Source organism: Mus caroli, unplaced genomic scaffold, assembly GCF_978045245.1.
Source record: "Mus caroli unplaced genomic scaffold, Mus_caroli_1 scaffold_2, whole genome shotgun sequence".
NCBI classification, from domain to species: Eukaryota; Metazoa; Chordata; class Mammalia; order Rodentia; family Muridae; genus Mus; species Mus caroli.
The window spans coordinates 109,074,530-109,093,082 of record NW_028227257.1 but is presented as its reverse complement, the minus strand read 5'-3'; the positions used below and the strand labels follow the sequence as shown (position 1 = coordinate 109,093,082).

General features: G+C 46.1%; 1 protein-coding gene across 5 annotated transcripts in view; it reads left to right on the top strand.

Annotated features, from left to right (window-relative positions):
- The first annotated feature begins 466 nt into the window (after positions 1-466).
- Positions 467-18,553, top strand: part of Metap1d (methionyl aminopeptidase type 1D, mitochondrial) — a 76,335-nt gene continuing 58,248 nt past the window's right edge. For 2 of the 5 annotated variants that reach the window (XM_029474213.1, XM_085834787.1), the window contains exons 1-2: positions 494-549; positions 2,581-2,693. Coding sequence is in view for 1 of the 5 variants with exons in the window: in XM_021149790.2 (XP_021005449.1) it covers positions 510-549 (40 nt within the window). In the remaining 4 variants the exon portion in view is untranslated. Of the gene's footprint in view, positions 550-638; positions 888-2,580; positions 2,694-18,553 lie in introns of those variants that run through there. The other 3 variants (XM_085834788.1, XM_021149781.2, XM_021149790.2) reach the window with 3 other exon arrangements.

Sequence of the window (18,553 nt, the reverse complement as noted above, 5' to 3'; positions counted from 1 at the left end):
TGAAGATACCCACAGGGCCACATAGGTGTCCCAACTATTCTATTCTGGAGTCGCTGATCAAATTGATCCAACTTTTACCTTTCAACTAGTTGCCTGGAAATGATTTGAAACCGAATGAAAGACGATGAAAGTGCTTTGTTGCACACTAAATTGTGTGTGTGTGTGTTTTCCTCTCGCCCAACTTCACGTATCCATGCACCAAAATGGTGATTCTATAAATACTGGAGGCTACACTCACATGACGACTTTCTTCCATCCCTGATGGGTCTGGAAGCTCAGAGAGAGAACTGCGGCCGGAGCCAGCCTCTCCTGGTGGAAGCGAGCTGGCCGCCGACGGAGTTGCTGGCCTCGACACCAGAGCCACTCGCTAGCCCGGGCTCCTGCAAGCGGGCTCACGCGCGCGCGCGCACTCGCCTCCCACGGCTTCAGCGCTTCTGGGCTTTGAGAGCGCGGCTACTCCAGTGGGCGGAGCTGCGAGGCTCTCTCTTGGCCACGTGACCGGAGCCAACATGGCGGCGCCCATCGGCGTCCCCCAGCTCGTCCGTGGAGGTAAGCGATCGGCATACGACCGCTCCAGGGCCACGCGCCCAGAGACACGTCCGCGCGTGGGCTTGCTACGCACGTGCGTACTTTCAGTCGGACCCGCGTGCACCATACACGTTGGCACGCTGCAGAAACAGACACACGTTTGTCCTCTTCTTACCTGGACCATGTTGCTGAGTGCTTAGTTCTTGAGATTTGTGGGTCGTTACCTGAAGTTTTCTTCCCTCACTTTACTTGTGTGGTTAGTGTTGCAGACGTATATACCAGCGACGACGGTGAAATGCGCCTGAACACTCGGTTTAGAGCTGTTGGATTGGCATGCCTTTTTGAGAAATTTGTAAAAGGTGATTACTGTCATGATGACTTAGGAGAGCTAACGATGTCAGGGGCATTCCAGATGCGTTTCCGGCGAATCTTTGTTGAATTAGTACTAGATGCTGGCAAGAACTCAAAAATAGGTTCAAGGAGGACGAAAAAAAGGAACACTAACGACTCGAGATACAATTTAAGTGCCAGGCACATAGGAACGGTTTTAGGAGGTCAATATTTTCAGAGCAATACTCAGCACGTATTATATACCTTCTGAGCCATCTCACCAGTCCAGCTTAACTTAATGCAATCCCCTTTTGTGAAGTCAGATACCAACATATTTGTGTGTATCTAAGGATGTGTAAAAAAGGTTGACGTTGACATGGATGGTGTCCACAAAAATATATTATTTGGAATATTTGGAAAAAGCAAGTTGTAGGACATTAAAATGACATGTATTTGTTTGACTGGTGTATGCTCAAGCAGATGCTAAGGTGTGCATACAAAGGTCACAGGTTCATAGGAGAACTTGTGGGAGTTCTTCCGTTATCTGTTTCTCAGAGATCAAATTCAGACCATGAGGCTTGGTTCAGGCTTTACCCATTGAACCATCTCACCAGCCCAGTTTAGCTCAATACAGCCCCCCTTTTGTGAAATCAGATACTCATATATTTGTGTATTTATATTTGCGTGTATATGTGTATCCAATATAATACATACAGAGAATGACATACACGATTCACGGCTTTGTGAAATAAAATAGTCGGTTTTTATGAAATGCCTATATTTTCCAAAGCACTCAAAATATAGTGCTACATATCTTAGAGGTTTTGGCAAAGATGGCTCTGGTGATTCTGTGTATACCCAGAACTTCTCATCACTTGAATGATCTTTTACATTTAATACAACTTGTTCATGTGAAGATTAGATTTTCTTTTTTAAGCCTTTGAAATGTTCTTCACAGGAGAAATTTCAAACACACAACAGAGCCGCAAACTCTGCATACACATCGTCTGCTCACAAATCATGTGTGTAGAGACACTCACTTGTCCACCCCAGCCACAGTGCCTTCCCCCGATGGTATTATTTTAAAGAATGTCCTAGGTATATCACTTTATTTGTAGATTCTTTCGTCTATGTATCTCTGAAAACTGTGCCTAGGGAGTATAGCTCAGTGGTTAGCACTCATAAGCCTTGGTTTGGGGTTCCCCTGCTCCATAAGAGGAGAAAGAAAGAAAAAAAAGGAAGGAAGAAAGGAAGGAAGGAAAAAAGAAGGAAGAAAAGAAAGACAGACTGAGAATCCTACTCATTGTCTTGTATATTGTACTTATTTTTAGAATTTCTATTTAGCTGTTTATTTGTTTTAAGACAGAGTCTCCTGTAGCCTTGAACTCCTGGTCCTTCCGCCTCTACCACCGTGTGTTGAGATTAGTGGTGTAAACCACCTGTCATACTGGGCATTTCCCTGTCAGTTTCTCTGTTCAGATTTCCCAGTCATTAACTCTAACCTTTAAGTACTTGACCATGCTCTTGTAACAATTGTTACATTTTATTTTATGAGACAGGGTCTTGTGTAGGGCGGGCTTGAATTCCTGGTCCTTCTGCCATTTCCAAGCATGTGCTGCCACACCCAGTAAACATAACAACTTTTTTTAAAAAAAGGTTTATTTTTTATTTATGTGCATGCATGTAATCCATCATGAGTTTATGTGTACCACATATGTGCAGGTACCCGAGGAGGCCAGAAGGAGACATATCCCCTGGAACTGAAATTATAGGCAGTTGTGAGCCCTAAGATACAGGTTATGGGAATTCAACTGGCCAGATCCTCTGGAAGAGCAGTAAGTGCTTTTAACCACTGAACCATCTCTCTAGCCCTGTAACAGCTATTTTAAACACTTGAAATCAGAGTTTCCCCACAGTCTGTTTTATTTGATGATGATTATGGTGATGGTGGTGATGGTGATGATTGATTGGCTACACTTTCCTGCTTCACAGCTCATGTAACATAATTATATATGTAACACAACGACTGGTATCTTTTGGAGTTTATGTTGATTTTTTTTTCTTTAAAATATGTTGAGTACTAGGCAGGTAGTTTGGTTCCCCCACTTGGTGTTATCTTTATTGGAACAGATTTGGGGGGCGGGTTGCCTTTACTTTTAGGGGAAATACTAGAGGTCTTACTCCAATGTAGAACTCAGTAAAGGTCAGATAGTATCTTAGACTTTTGTGAGCAATACTCTCTGTTACAATTACCCAACTCTGCCAAGTACAAGTGAACATAGCTGTGTTCTAATAAAACTTTATTTACAAAGACTAGCAGCCAGCCAGATGGGATTTGTCCTCTCTTGCTCTGTTAACAGGCATGATTCTTAACTCCTAGGTCATAGACTTTCTGGGATCTCAGTTGCACGCTGTCAGGGAGGCTTGGTGAGGTTTGCTCAGGGAAGTGTTGGCTCTGGATGTGAACTGGAGCTCCTACTTGTACCGGCCCTGCAAACCCTGGAATCAGTTCAGCTTGCAGCCTGCAGCCGCTTAGCCTGATAAACCCTGTGGAGTGTTGTGCTTCCTTTCCAGCGGCTTGCGGATCAAACCTCTGCTCTCTGACTTAGCCAAGCAGTCAGCTGGTGCTTGGGCTCACTTTCTAATGCCACCTCTGGGGAGGTTTTACCGAGCAGAAATCTGGGAGGCGATTAAATGTGTTTTCTCTTAAAGGCTCACTGTCCTCTGCATTGCCTGGTTGCTATGCTGTGTGATAGAAGAGGGGTTGTTAGGATCTGAGATCTCATGCATTGTAGACAAATAGAGAACTAACTCGCTGTGACTTATTTGACTTATGCTTTCACAGCCATGTTCATCATCAAAGGAAGTCTGGGCAGAAATGCAAACAGGGCAGGACCTGGAGACAGGACCTGATGCAGAGGCCATGGTGGGGTGGTGTTTGCTGGTTTGCTCCCCGTGGCTTGCTCAGCCTTCTTTCTTATAGAACCCAGGACTACTGGCCCAGCGGTGCCCCACCCACAATGGGCTGGGACCTCCCCCATCAGTCACTAATTAAGAAATGCCTTACAAGATTGGCTGTAGCCTGATCTTATGGAGACTTTTTTTTTTTTTTTCAACTGAGGTTCCCCTGTCTCAAAGGGTGGTAGCATGTGTCAAGTTTACATAAAACTAGCCAGTACAGTCACTTCCATCACAAGTCACGTTGCTTTGTATCATGGCTGACATCCCACTTCTACTAGGTTTCCAGAACTGAGGTAGAAGGTTAAATTTGTTCAGAGAGGAATCCACTGTGAAAAAGGCAGGGCAGCAATATTAACCCTAGGCAGATTTGGAGTAGTTTGCAGATGATGGCTAGACTCACCAGCTCCTAATGGTGCCATTAAGCCCATGGCTCTACACAATACCCATTCAGCTGTAGGATTCCACATTAGACCAGGCAAGGTTTTTCTCCTAAATTTGAGATTCACGCATGTAGTGCCTAGTGAACATTTTCAGTTAATATACATCTCAAAGTCAGCATGGCAAATAAAAATACATCACTTTTTTTTTTTTTTGGTCAAATTCTTTTTTTAAATGTCAACATAGACACGCATCTGCATTTCCTGGATTTGTGGTAGTACTCTTCCCCAGCCCCTCCACCCATTCCCATTCTCACCTTAGTTGATGATAAAGTTCTTTTGTATTATTTTGCTTCTCAGGCAGGGTCTTGCTTTGTAGCCCAGGCTGGCCTCCTGAGTGCTGAACTAATACCCATGTGACACCATGCTCAGCCTAATTGCTGACAATTTTTTGTTTGTCTTTGTTTTTCAAGACAGGGTTTCTCCGTATAGCCTTGGCTCTCCCAGAACTTTCTCTGTAAACCAGGCTAGCATCTGTCTGCGTCTGCTTCCCAAGTGCTGGGATCAAAGGCTTACACCACCACTGCCCAGCTATTGGCACTTTTTAAAGCAGCATATTTGACGTACAGTTCACCTGTTTTAAGTATTTAGTGTGATTTTTTTACACATCTATGGGTGTGTATGTATACAGTGTGCTTACCTGTGTGTGAGCCTGTTGGCAGCCAGTAATTGATATTGGGAAATATCTTCCTCTATTGCCTCTCACCTAAAAAACAAAAACAAAAAAACTCCAAAAGATCAAAAAACAAAACAAAACAAAACAAAAAAACCCCAAACTGTCTCATTGTGTAACCCTGGCTGGCCTGGACCTCTCTATATAGACCAGGCTAGCCTAGAACTAAGGGAGATGTTTGCTTCTGCTTTGCAAATGATAGACCAGACTAGCCTAGTACTCAGAGAGATGTTGGCTTCTGCTTTGCCAGGGAGACTAAAGCTGTGTGCCCTGCCCCTGGTACCATGGTACTTTTTTGAGACAGGGTCTCTCAGTGGACACAGAGCTGTCTTTGGAAATCGTCCTGTCTTTGCTTGCCCGCCAGTGCCTCTTACCACTGCCCTGGGATTGTGGGTACTTGCTGCAGAGCTCAGCTTTTTCACGTGGGTGCTGGGATCCTGCTCACATCCTCATGTGTGGATTATAAGGGCTTTGCCTGCTAAGTGTGATCTTTACAGATTTCTTGTCAACCTTCAGTCACCCTCATTTCTTCTTCTTTCTCCTTCAGTGTTTACTTTGTATAGAAATCCGTTTAAGAAATCTTATTGCACCAAGCGGTGGTGGTACACACCTTTAATCCTAGCCCTTGGGAGGCAGAGGCAGGGAGATGGACTACATAGTGAGTTCTAGGCTAGCCTGGGGTTACAGAATGAGACATTGTCTCAAAAACAATATTCTGAGTCGGGTGAATCTCTGTGAGTTCCAAGCCAGTCTGGTCTAGAAATCGAGTTCTAGGACAGCCAGGGCTGTTACTGTAGTGGAGTATTCAGCAGAGAAGACTGCTTGGACATGGGTTTAAGCCAATAGAAAGTCTATATTAGCCCGCTAGCAAGTACACTGAGTGTTTGGGATCCCAGGGTATTGCGAGCTTTTGTTCCCCCTGGTAAGAACACGCTCAGGGCAACCGGAATCTTCTGTAGCACAAGCTTTATTGCTTACCCCATCAGGAGCCAGTGGAGAAGAGAGCCAGAGAGAGAGCCAGAGAGAGAGAGAGAGAGAGAGAGAGAGAGAGAGAGAGAGAGAGAGAGAGAGAGAGAGAAGATGGCGGAAACCGTCCCTTTTATGGAGGACTGTCCTCCGCCTCGGACGTGTCGTTCCCTGATTCGCTGCAGCCCATCGGCCGGAGTTGTCACGGGAAAGGCAGAGCACATGGCGTGGAAAGCTACCCCGGCACATGCGCAGCTTGCTTGTTTACTACTTAGAACACGGGTGTCAGTGCCATCAGTGCCATCTTGTAATGGCGAATGTGAGGACGGCTCCTTACATCTCTCCCTTTTCTTTTATTTAAGAGCAATAGGCCACCCATTTTAATGAGAGTGGAAATAGAGGTCAAATCCCCAGTGTGTAGGTAAAGGAGCCGTACACAAAACCTCCTCCCAGGCTCATCACCCGGAGGGGTCCTGGTCTGGTCCCGTGTCGTTTTTCCTGGGGGAAGGACACTTGGACACTCAACCTTCTTGAAAGATGACATGTCTCCCTAGAATAGGCTCATATATGCCGCAGAGCCCTTCTACTGCAGTGCTTAGCCATGCAACTCTCTCGGGCTGCTGAAGCACACTCACTCTATCCCGTGCAATGAGACTAGCCTTGTGGGGTGCAAGAGCTGAGTGGCCAGCGACCTATTGCTTAAGCATAGATAACCATATATCAGGGGAAGCACCATGTTCTAGTGCTGCAAGCGCCTGGGAAGTAACCACCTTGTCTCTCCTAGTTTGGGCCTTAAGCTTACAGACCAATCAGAGAAGCAACACTAATCCACAGCAAAGAACAGCTCCAAATAATTCCACCCCCACCCATTCTTTAAAGAAGGAAAATGTTGGGGAGATAATCCTTTGGTCAGGGACAGGTCCAAGTGCGTGGGGCAAGTCTCAATTTTCAAAGGGTCTGTTCAAATTTAGCCATCCAATTCTGTATCTCCCAACGCTGCTCTCCCTTTGTTGTTGTCGCACTGGACATCACCAAGACGAGGGACATCAGTATTCCCTTGGTCAGTCTGGATTTTTCGGGTGAGTCTTTCTGGTATCCAAAATGGGTTGTCTTCATTCTGTGGAAAAACACAAACAGCTCCCCTGGATCTTATCAAAATAGGATCCGGGCCTTTCCATTTGTTATTTAAAACATCTTTCCATTTAACCATCTCTTTGGGCCTATCTGGCTCTGAACAATGGCGTTCAGCCGCCGTATGGCCATGAACATCAAGATTTAAAAAATTGAGTGTAAAAAGTGCTGTAGACACAGACACTCTTGGTACTCGGGGTAGAGCCTCCTCGACTTCCCCTTTCTGTTTTATTAGATAGGATTTGAGGGTGCGGTGCACCCGCTCAATAATACCCTGTCCTTGGGGGTTGTATGGAAGTCCAGTCAGATGGGTCACGTCCATCTGACGGCAGAACTGTTGGAATTTTTGAGATGTATAAGCTGGTCCATTATCAGTCTTAAGGAGTTTGGGTTTTCCCCAAGCACTCCATGCCTCAAGGCAATGTTGAATCACATGTGAGGCCTTTTCTCCAGTTAAAGGAGAGGCAAACAAAACTAATTGTATCTACTGAAAAATATTGGCAACTTTACTGGAAGGCTTAATCACTCCAGCCACTTCTAAAAATTGAGGGGTTCTAAAAAGGTTTTTAAAACTTCTAAAACCACTAAACATTCTACCACTTGAGGTGAATTTTCATTATATTGTTTGGATACTACTTTACCATTAGCCACATAGGCACCTATGCCAGTTTTTGATCCATCAGTATATACCACAATCCCATTTTTAAGTGGGTTTCTTACTGTTATTTGTGGAAACACAACAGATTGATTTTGGGCAAACTGTAAAATTGGATGTTTTGGATAATGGTTATCTATTTGTCCTGAAAAGGAGGTAACTAAAACTGCCCAATCATTGGATGTGGCTGCCAAGGTTTGAACCTGTCAAAAGTCCAATCTCTCTGCTCTGGAGTCAAAGCAGCAGCGTTTGCTCGGGTCTGCATTTGTGAAGCCTCTTGCCATAGAACTCTCCATTCCGTATATTTGCCCATACTGGGGAGAGCGGCTTTTGCAATCATTTGCCAGTCGGCAGGAGTTAGTGCCATGCCTGCAAGCCTGTACTCTACTGGAGCATGAACACGCCCACCCTCGGCTCCTTCAAAGACCGGAAATGCCTGTTGTATCTTCCTTTGTTTCTCTCTTGAAATGAACGAGTCTGCGCACTGCTGCTCTGCGCACTGCCGATGCACTATGCAGGGCGGGGGCTCCACATAGGGCGGAGGTGCACTATGACCTTGAAGCCGACTGCCTGGAGACCGAGCAGCAAGCTGGCCTTTGCCAGCCGCTTTTGGCTTTTTTCTTGACCTATAAGCTCGTATTTCTCTCTCATAACGAGCTGCTCCCTCCTCCAAGTCTGTTTTCTCAGAAGGGCTAATTTCTTTATCTGATTCACAGCTACTAAGAACTGGCTCTTTAAACTCATCTCTTTTCTCCTCTTTCCTTCTAATCTCTCCCCAGGTATTTTTCCCTGACATTAACTTTTCTTTTTTCCTTTGTTTTTTCTCCTCTTTCCTTCTAATCTCTCCCCAGGTATTCTTCCCTGACATTAACTTTTCCTCGGGTTCAAGACCCGTGGAAAGGCCTGTGTACTTATTTGGTGCACCATGTTTCCTCTTTGCTCCTGCTCTCTTTCCCCGCTTTACTTCTGATAGACTGTCTTGAATTTTGTCCAGAATTCTCCACCCTGCCTTAACCACTTGTTGACATGTGAAAAGAAATAAAAGGGCTTTTAACACTAGAGAAAGTTCAAAACCAGACATACCTTGTAAAGCTGTAACGCGCGTCCCATCCCCACAGTTCTGGTTCCGCTCCGTTCCCCAGCTGAAGAGTTCTGAACCCATGCCGGATCCTTCTCAACAGTCTGTTTTGTGGGAACACTTCATTACCACAGTTCCCCAGCTGAAGAGTTCTGAATCCACACCGGATCCTTCTCAACAGTCTGTTTTACGGGAACACTTCATTAACAGCTCCTTCCCCGTGATGCAGTAGCTCCCGGGTTTCGGCACCATTTATTGCGAGCTTTTGTTCCCCCTGGTAAGAACACGCTCAGGGCAACCGGAATCTTCTGCAGCACAAGCTTTATTGCTTACCCCATCAGGAGCCAGTGGAGAAGAGAGCCAGAGAGAGAGCCAGAGAGAGAGAGAGAGAGAGAGAGGATGGCGGAAACCGTCCCTTTTATGGAGGACTGTCCTCCGGAGTTGTCACGGGAAAGGCAGAGCACATGGCGTGGAAAGCTACCCCGGCACATGCGCAGCTTGCTTGTTTACTACTTAGAACACGGGTGTCAGTGCCATCAGTGCCATCTTGTAATGGCGAATGTGAGGACGGCTCCTTACACCAGGGTAGCACTGAGCCTTTCTCAGGGTGAGCTTTTAACCACAAAAACCATGTTCTGGGTTGACATAGTTCAGTTAACAAGAACAGTTAGCCAGAAGCAGAACTCCAGAAGCTAAAAAGCAAGGTTCGTACGTTTATAGACTTTCCTGGAACTATGGACTTTGCTGGATCAGGCCTCTGTTGTAGTTTTGGCTGGTGGTACTGTCTATGTGCTGAATTTTACAGCCTGAATGGTGCTTCCATCCTATAGTCAGTTGTGCTGAGGTCTGGGGCACTGTCACAATTACACAGAGAAACCTGTCCAAAACAACACAATGACAAAAACAATAAATAAAAAGACACACCCAGAAACCAAGCTATGTTCCCTCTCTCTCCTTTAACCAGTGCCGTGCCTTCCTTGGATTAATGCTTGGTACTGGTGTCTCTGTCTCCATCCCTGCCTTCTGTATTTCATTGTGACCATAGCAGCCTGGCGGATCTTAGGATCTTTAAAATGTAAATCAGATCATGTCGTTCTTCTTTGCTTAAAGCCCTCAGAGTGAAGGTCAGATGCTTGTATGCCCTTGAAGGCCCTGCACACAGCACCCTGCACACAGCACCCTGCACACAGCACCCTGCACACAGCACCCTGCACACAGCACCCTGCACACAGCACCCTGCCCTTCTTGGTTCCTCGGCAAGCTGATTGTGTGGTGCCCATCTCCTGCAGAATGTAAGAGCGACGGGACTTGAGTTCCCTTTGTTCTCTGATGTGTGTCAAGCGCCCAGAATAATATCTGGTATGTAAGATTCAGTGAAGATTTCTTTTTGAATGAATGAATGGAAAGTGGCTGGTTAATGGTGCTACAATAAAGTTAGTAATAGTGAATCAAGGAATGTGTTGAGATGCAGAGGCAAGAGCTATTAGAAATAAAAAGGAAAAATAGATAAAAACCACAGTCACACTGGAGGCTCTGAAGGTGACAAGGAGATACAATAAAGTTATTGAAGTTCAGAGTGTGTAATTAGTAAGTTTGATTCAGTAATTAAATTTGATGCTTTGGATTTAAGATATCTTTATTTTCATTTTTATAAATATGTATAAAGCAACAACCAAAAAAAAAAAAAAACCAACCCAGATACATATGAAATAGGATAAAACTTGTTAACTCATGCCAATAGAGAGTTTAATATTTCTAAAATCAAAAAAATTATGACTATACTCTTTGCCACAAAGTGTTAATGCACAAGTTATTGAGAAAAGGAAAAAGGTTTGACTCAAATGTTGTGGAAACACAGAAGGAATCCAGGTACTGGGGATGCCAGTGACAATGTCCTGGTCTTGAAATATAAGGTTCTTATTCTCACCATTCACAGTCCTTGAGGGACTCAGACATGGCAGCCAGTTACTGCAGCAAGAAGACTGATTCAAGTCATAGCTACTGGCAGAGGACCATTAGGTAGAGACGCAAGAGGCGGAGTCACCAATGGTGGCTAGCCTGCGCCTGAGCTGCCGGCACAAAGAAGGCTTTGTCAGGCAGAGGAGGGACGGAGCTTCTTGTCTAAAACTCTGCAAGAGCTGCTGGGTTAATGTGGCAGGCAGGATGAGGAAGCTCGGGAGCAGCCACAGGGGAGGTTGAGGACATGCGTGTGGACTGAGAGATGCCCATGAGAATGGGGAAGACAGGCCGACTCCTGTTCCAGAGGGTTGAGGATGACTAGATGGACTCGATAGCAGAACACCGAGGAAGCCTCTTGCTGTCCTTGACTTATATTTCTCTCTTTCCATTGTTTTGGAGATGACAGATGAGATGAGGTAGAGAATTAAGAAGTAGTATAAGAAGCTGGCCACCAATGAGGAGGAGGATTGCCCAACAGCTGAGGCTCACTGAAATGACAGTGATCTGTAGTGGCCCAGCCTTTGATACTGTGTGATTTCCTCCAAGTATGTTTCACCCTGTGGATAGAAGAACAGAGACGGAGAGGTTGGATATGCTGGTGCACACAGTACTCCAGAGGCAGGTGGGTCTCTGTGAGTTCAAGGCCAGCCAGGGCTAAATGAGACCTTGTCTGCAGGATGAAGGGTGGGGATGAGGTAACAAGCTGGATTGGATGGGATTTTCCAGGTGGGTATTCTAGAAAGAACAGGAGAAAAGAGGCATGCATCTGGCACGAGGAGAATGAATTATAGTCTGTCCCAGGCCACCAGCTTCATAAGAGCAGAAACTCCTCTGTTTAAAGCTGTGTCTTGAAAACCTGGAAGCAGGAGACGCTTATGGTTTGAAGAAGAAAAGGAAGTGCCCAAGTCAGAAAAAGTCCATAGTGACGCACTCTTGGAAGGCAGAGACAGGAGGATCTTTGTGAGTTGGAGGCCAGCCTGGTCTACATAGTAAATTTCAGGACAGTCAGAGCTACATAGAGAGACCATGTCTTGGGGGTGGGGATGGAGGTTGTCCAAAGATGAGAATTCAGGTGGCAGGGAGGAGCCTGGAGTGTCTTCATTGAGGTGACTTTGAATTCTGCCAAACAGTAATGAGTCTTACTGGAGGAACAAGCCTCAAAGTCCTGTGTCCCACAGCACAGCATGGCATAGCGGTGCTCCTGGAACAGAGTGAGGGAAGGGAGTTGGGAGCTGGACTTGTTACCTCATGGAAAGGAGACATGAACTCGGTTGGTCCTGAAGGATGTGAAGGCAGTCAGCCACAGGAGAGGAGAGCGTTCCAGAGGTGTCAAGTCAGAGTGGTGGGAGACAGACCTTCAGGACACAGGACCAGTCAGGAAGTGTTTAGAGGACTTAGAGAGAGGATCTGTGTAAAGGATTCACAGGAGAGGAAGCCAAGTCAGAATCTGTCATGGAAAAGAAACTGATGGCCAACTGATGGTCATCAAATAGGCGCTGATGGTAGACAGAGAAGTGAGAGGGTGTCTGCATTTTAATCTGCTGTTCAAGAGCTGACTGTGTTGGAGAAGGCCTTTGCAGTCTGTCAGATGGCAGTGCAGAATCTGGATGCAGCCGTGGTGAGACAGAGCAGCAGCATCCGCAGGCTCCCTGGGAATGCCGAGGGAGGAGAAGGAGCCACCAGGGGGCAAAGAAGGGATTGACAGATGGAGAGCCAAGTCCAGAAGAGACTTCTCAGGAGGAAGTTTGGGTGCAACTAAGTAAAAGTGAGTGAATTCGGCCACTAAGAGGTACACAGAGATGTGGTGCAAATTTTTAGGAAAAGAAGAAAGAGGAGGAGGAGGAGGAACAGGAAGAGGAGGAGGAGAAGAAACTTGTGATTGGTCATTGTAGAGAACTGTATATATTTTGTTTTGTTTTGCTTTGCTTTTTTTTTTTTTTTTTTTTTTTTAGTTGTAGGTAGGGGGAGACTTCCTTTTGCTTAAAAGCAGAATTTTCTTGAGATGAATTGACAACCATTACTGTTCACCTATTTGGTATAATGCAGTGGTTTTTTAATATATTCACCACGTTATACAACCATCACCACAATCCATAGTTTCATCAAGAACCTGTTACCACCAGTCCTCAGCTTGCCTGTCCCTTCTAACACTCAGCAACCTTAAGTTTCCTGCTCTTGTTTGGTGGGCTCTCATGTGGCCCTGGCTGGCTCCGAACTTAATTTGTAGCTAAAGGTGACTTAGAACTTTGAATCTTCCTGTGCCTAGCTTCCAAAGGCTAGGATTACTACTGCATCACCATGCCTAGTTCATGCCATCCTTGGGATTAAATCCAGAAGGTTGTGTATGTTAGGAAAGCCCTTTACCAACTGAGCCGCATCCTTAGGCTTTGGACCTTTCATGTATTTGGAATTATGTAATATGTCGTCTTGTGTGCTTGGCCTCTTACACTTAGCATGATTTTTTCAGGCATTTGCCAGGACTGTATTCCTTTACTGAACATCACTACATATTATCAGATTATGCATATTTCTATGCATAGAATACATTATTAGACTACAGAGAGTTTATGTTTTGTTTATTCCTTTGCTTGCTGATGGATGTTTGCATTATTTCTGCTTACTTGCAAAGATGAATAATGATGCTCAGGACATTTATCTATATGATTTTTGTGGGCGTGTATGGTTTTGCTTTTTGAGATCTGTTCTTACTACTGAGCCCAGGCCGGTCTTGAACTTGTGATTCTCTTGCTCGGTGTCCTGGGTGCTAGCTTACAGGTATGCTGCACCAGCACTGTCTGTGTAGGGTTGTAGGTCTGCATTCACTGGGCATGGCCGCTTGGGGAGGTAGAACTCAGAAAGTTTGACTGTGCTTATCCCACAGGGAAGCTCCAAGGCACCGCTCTGGGGGTGGGGGGTGGGGTGGGAAAGTGAAGTCTGAGACATGAGAAAGCTTGGTTCGGGGGTCCCCGGACCTGTGATGAGGCCAGGTCCATGGGGTTCTCAGACATCCAGGTACCTCTGGGAATCACGGAAGAACTGAGAACAGAGTTGGGGGTTGGGGGAACAAGCTACGACAGTGTCTAGCCTGGGGCCGGGTGTGGAGGTGGGCTGGGGAGGGGAGCTCCGGCTTGTCCCAGTAAGGATGATTGTCCTTATCTTGGTGGATGCCGGCTTGGTGGTGGTTGTGACTGGGAGCGCAGGGAGGCCTTCTACAGGAGATTAAGCTGCAGCTCTGTAGGTGAAGGCCTCCTTCATGGCTCCCCAGATCTTGATAAAAAGAGACAGTCCATGGTTCCAGTTTATTGTCATGGTGGAAAATGGATTCAGAAAACCATATCCCACTTCTCAGAGTGGGTCTGAGATTGAATACCTTTTGCAGGGAGGAATGTCTGGGAAGGAAAGCTTATCGGCTAAGCCCTCCGGGTCTTTAGGTACCTTGTTAGCATGGAGAGCTCTGTTTTGGGCCTACCTGACTAAGGTCTTTTCTGCAAGAAGCATGGCACATGTTCCAAGTCAGGAGTGTGGCCGGAAGCTGAGAGTCACCTAAGTCTCAGGTGTGTGCCCACAGAGTCTCTGGGTCTCGACCTGCTCTACCTTACCAAACGTCCTGGCATGGTTTTATGTCCCACATGTGTGTACACTTGTTTACCTGAGTGTGCACATTGTGTGCACAAGCTCAAGGAGGCCAGAGGTTCACATCCCATGTCTTCCTCAATTGTTCTTCTCCATATTTTTTGAGACAGGGACTCTCACTAAACTTGGAGCTCACCAGTTTGGCTGGGATGAGTAGCTCCAGGGATTTACATCCCATTGCTAGGATGACAAATGTACCACCGTGCCCAGCCTTTGAGGTAATGCTGGGATCTGAACTCAGGTCCTCACACTTTCATGCAGCAAACACTTACTGACTGAGCTATCTTCCCAGGCCTTGTTATCACTAATGAAAGAATTGATTAAGTGTGTGGGTATTTTGCTTATCTGTGCACTGTATGTATTCAGTGCTCATTGAGTCCAGAAGAGGGGCATCAGATCATCTGGAACTGGATTTACAGACGACTGTGAGCTGCCATGTGAGTGCTTGGAATGGAACCTGGGCCCTCTGGATGAGCAACCAGTGCTCTTAACTGCTGAGCCATCTCTCCAGCCCTCGCTTTGTTTTTGAAACAGAGAATGGCCGTATGTAGAGGCAGGGAAAGAAAGAAAATGGCAAGGAAGAGGAGACCCACTGGAGAGAGAGCCCGGGAATCAGGAGGCCTCCTAGAAACAGAAGACCCGAAGAACGGAAGAAAGAGCAAAGAAGAAATCCCAGGAACTGGAGAGGCAGCCTCTGCCTCTGAGACAGTGAGGAAGAGGGAGCTTCCTTTTCTAGGGTAAAAGGACTTCCTGCTATGATTCCTGATTATAAAAGTGCCATGAGACCTAGGGAGATGTACTGCTCATGGTAGGAAATTTAACCTAACATGAATTTAATCCCCAATATTTAATCCCCCACCACACACACACACACACACCCCGTAGGAGGCAGACTGTAAAAGTAGCTAAAAATGTTGGTTCTCAAATCAGGCTGCTTTGCTGTGAGCTCTCATTCTGCATTTCCTAGTTATACTAGTTATGTATTGGGGTGCCTTGGTTTACCTCTGTGAGTTCATTTATAAAATGGTGGTGAACATCCACTGCCTTCCTGGGATACTGAGACTGTTTAAAGAAATCATGCCTGGGCTAACTAGGGATGTAGTTCAGCATGGCGAGTGCTCACCTACCATATGTGAAGTCTGGGCCTCCGTCCAAGCATCATGGAGCCCGGATGACCGGATGTAGTGGCTAAGCCAGTACTCTGTTCTTTGTGGGATGCATGGCAAGTTGGAGGCTAGCCTAGGCTACATGAGACCCTGTGTTTAAAAGAAAAATAGGGCTGGATAGATGGCCCAGTGTTTACGGGCATTAGCTGTTCTTCTAGAGCTCCTGAGTTCAATTCCCAGCACCCATAAGGCAGCTCACAATTGTGTAACTGTAGCCCCATGAGATCTAATACCCTCTTCTGGTATATAAGTATACAGGCATAAAAGCACCCATATACATAAATAAACAAGTCTTTGCTGGGCAGTGTTGGACAGCTGGTGCTAAACAGAGAAACCCTGTCTCGGGGTGGAGGTGGAAGATGGGGGGCATGGGGGTGGGAATAAATAAACAAATAAATAATATCTATATAGCTACACTAATTATCATGGTGTAACAAATGACTCTCAGACACTAGGGTACAATTGACAAACATTACCAGCCAGGGTTGGAGGACCTTACTTACAGGGTTCAGCACTTAACTGGGCACCTCTGGCTCCCAGGGTCAAAAGGTTACAGTTGTGCTGTGGGCTAGAGACTCTTATTTCTTGTCCCAGGCTGTTCTTGAACTCATAATTCTCTTACCTCAGGCCCCCCAAATGCTGGGACTACAGATGAGTTCTACCGTGCCCAGCTACTGTTTTGTTTTCCTAAGAGACTCTAATTCCATAGTCATCACAACATGGAATTAGTGACAAAGAACTACAGCAAAAACCAGTCTGTGTTCACCAAGCCGCACTTCACATTACTTCTGTCAGATGCTATTCATCACACGGTACACTGGGGCATGGAACAGGACCAGGGTGTTCATACCAGAACGCTGGCATTGGGGACCATCTTGGAGATTGGCTACTATAGCATCACCTGACACAATGCATAGAACAGAGTAAGTCTGTGGTCGCTATTCATTGTGACAGTGTTTATCTAAGATATTATAACATTGGTGGTATACACTAGTAACCCTAGCACTTGGAAAGCTAAGGCAGGAGGATCAAAACCTTGAGGCCTATGTAGTAGGATCCTGTCCATTATACGTTTAGGAATATATAAAGGTCTCACCACTTAGGAGCTGAGGATGTCATTCAGTCGGTAGTGTACCTGCATGCACAAAGCACTAGGTTTGATCCCCAGCCAACCATAGACTGGTGAGGTGGCCTCTACCCGTGACCCTAGTACAGGGAAGCTGGAGGCAAGAGGATCAGAAGTTCAAGATTCTTCTCAGTTACATAGCAACTGAGGCCCGGGCTACATGAAACCCTGCCTCAAAACGAACAAGCAAGCAACCTCACCATTTAGATAGAAAGAGTAAGCATTTCATTTCCCTCTTACTTAATTTTTGAACACTCACTTATGCATGTGTGTGTAAGAGTGTGGGTATGGAAGGACATGTGCACCACAGAGCACATGTAGAGGCCAGTGGACAACTTGCAGGAGTCAGTCCTTTTCTTCTACCACGTGGGTCCTGGGGATTGAATTCAGCTCAGCAGACTTGGCGAGCCACCTTTACCCACGGAGCCATCTCTATGCCTAAGAGTAAGCCTCCCTAAAGTGATTGTTCCCCACACTGCCTTGTGTGATTTTCTTTTACCTCCCTGGGGAGAGATGAACAAACGTCTATTCATCTCAGATAGGGCACTAGTGACGGAACAAAGAAACCGTTCCAGCCAAGCCCAGGTTTGTAAACCAGTGAGCTTATTGGGGTTCCCTACAGGAGCCCAAGTAGCTCAAAAACATCCCTAATAATGGCTCAGCCCATCGTGGGTGACAGTCATCTCTGGTGCTTCCTGCCTGACAGGTGGGCAGTTCCGTGGTACACCTTTCCCCGGAACTTGCTCATTGCTATTGCAAAGGTCAGTGGGGCCGGGGAACCCCGTAACTTCAAGAGTCTCCCGAGCCTTAGGTTTCCCTCCTCCTGTAGGAGGGAATATTTCATCTCAGATATTATACAACAGTAGTTATTTCTAAAGTTGCTTTTTGTTCTTGTGGAAGCCACTGATAGAGACTATGGTCTTTGAAGATTTCTTTTACAGAGTTGGGAATGGTGATGCTGGACTTTAATTCCAGCACTCGGGAGGCAGAGGCAAAGGCAGGCAGATCTCTGTGAGTTTGAGATTAGGACCTGTCTGATCTACATACTTAGTCCCAGGACTATGCAGAACAGTGGTTCTCAACCTGTGAACGGTTACCCCTTTTGGGGGTCACATACCAGATGACTCATAACAGTATCAAAATTACAGTTATGAAGTGGCAACAAAATAATTTTATGGTTAGGGATAATCACAATGCAAAGAACTATATTAAAGGGTCACAGCATTAGGAAGGTTGAGAACCACCCATGTAAGAGACCCCCATCTCAAAAAAGAAAGAGAGAGAGAGAGAATGAACGAAAGAAAGAAAGAAAGAAAGAAAGAAAGAAAGAAAGAAAGAAAGAAAGAAAGAAAGAAAGAAAGAAATTTCTCCTACATATAGAAAAGGATGTTGACCAATCATTGAAGTGTCACCTTGGGATAATAAACTTTACATCTTACATGCAGAGTCTGTATAACAAGCTCAGATTTTCTCAGTCCAGCCTTGGTGGCCTCACATACCCTGTCTGTATCACAGTACGATTATGATTTTCCTGTAAGATCATATAGAAGTAGATGAGCAATGGGGGAGGGGAGGCACCTGGTCAGAGCCTCTGTGGATGGACAGCCGCCTGGGTGCTGCTGGGTGGAGAGGAACCATAGAAGGCACAACTCCTCCCCCTCCCTGTCATCTTCCTTGGTCAGGTCCCCTGAAAGCTCTGTGCACAGCAGGTGCTCGGGGTTACAGAGGGGAGTGTGGGGCACTGCGATCAGTGAGGGCCACAGAAGGAGCAGGCTGCATGGGCCAGTGAACGCTGGAGGCAGGGCACTGGAGACAGCTAGGGAGCCGCAATGAGATGGCTTCATCTGTTAACTAGGTTAGAAAAGGGGGGTAGGGGTGGCGGCAAGGGCCTCAAGTGCCTCCATCACCAG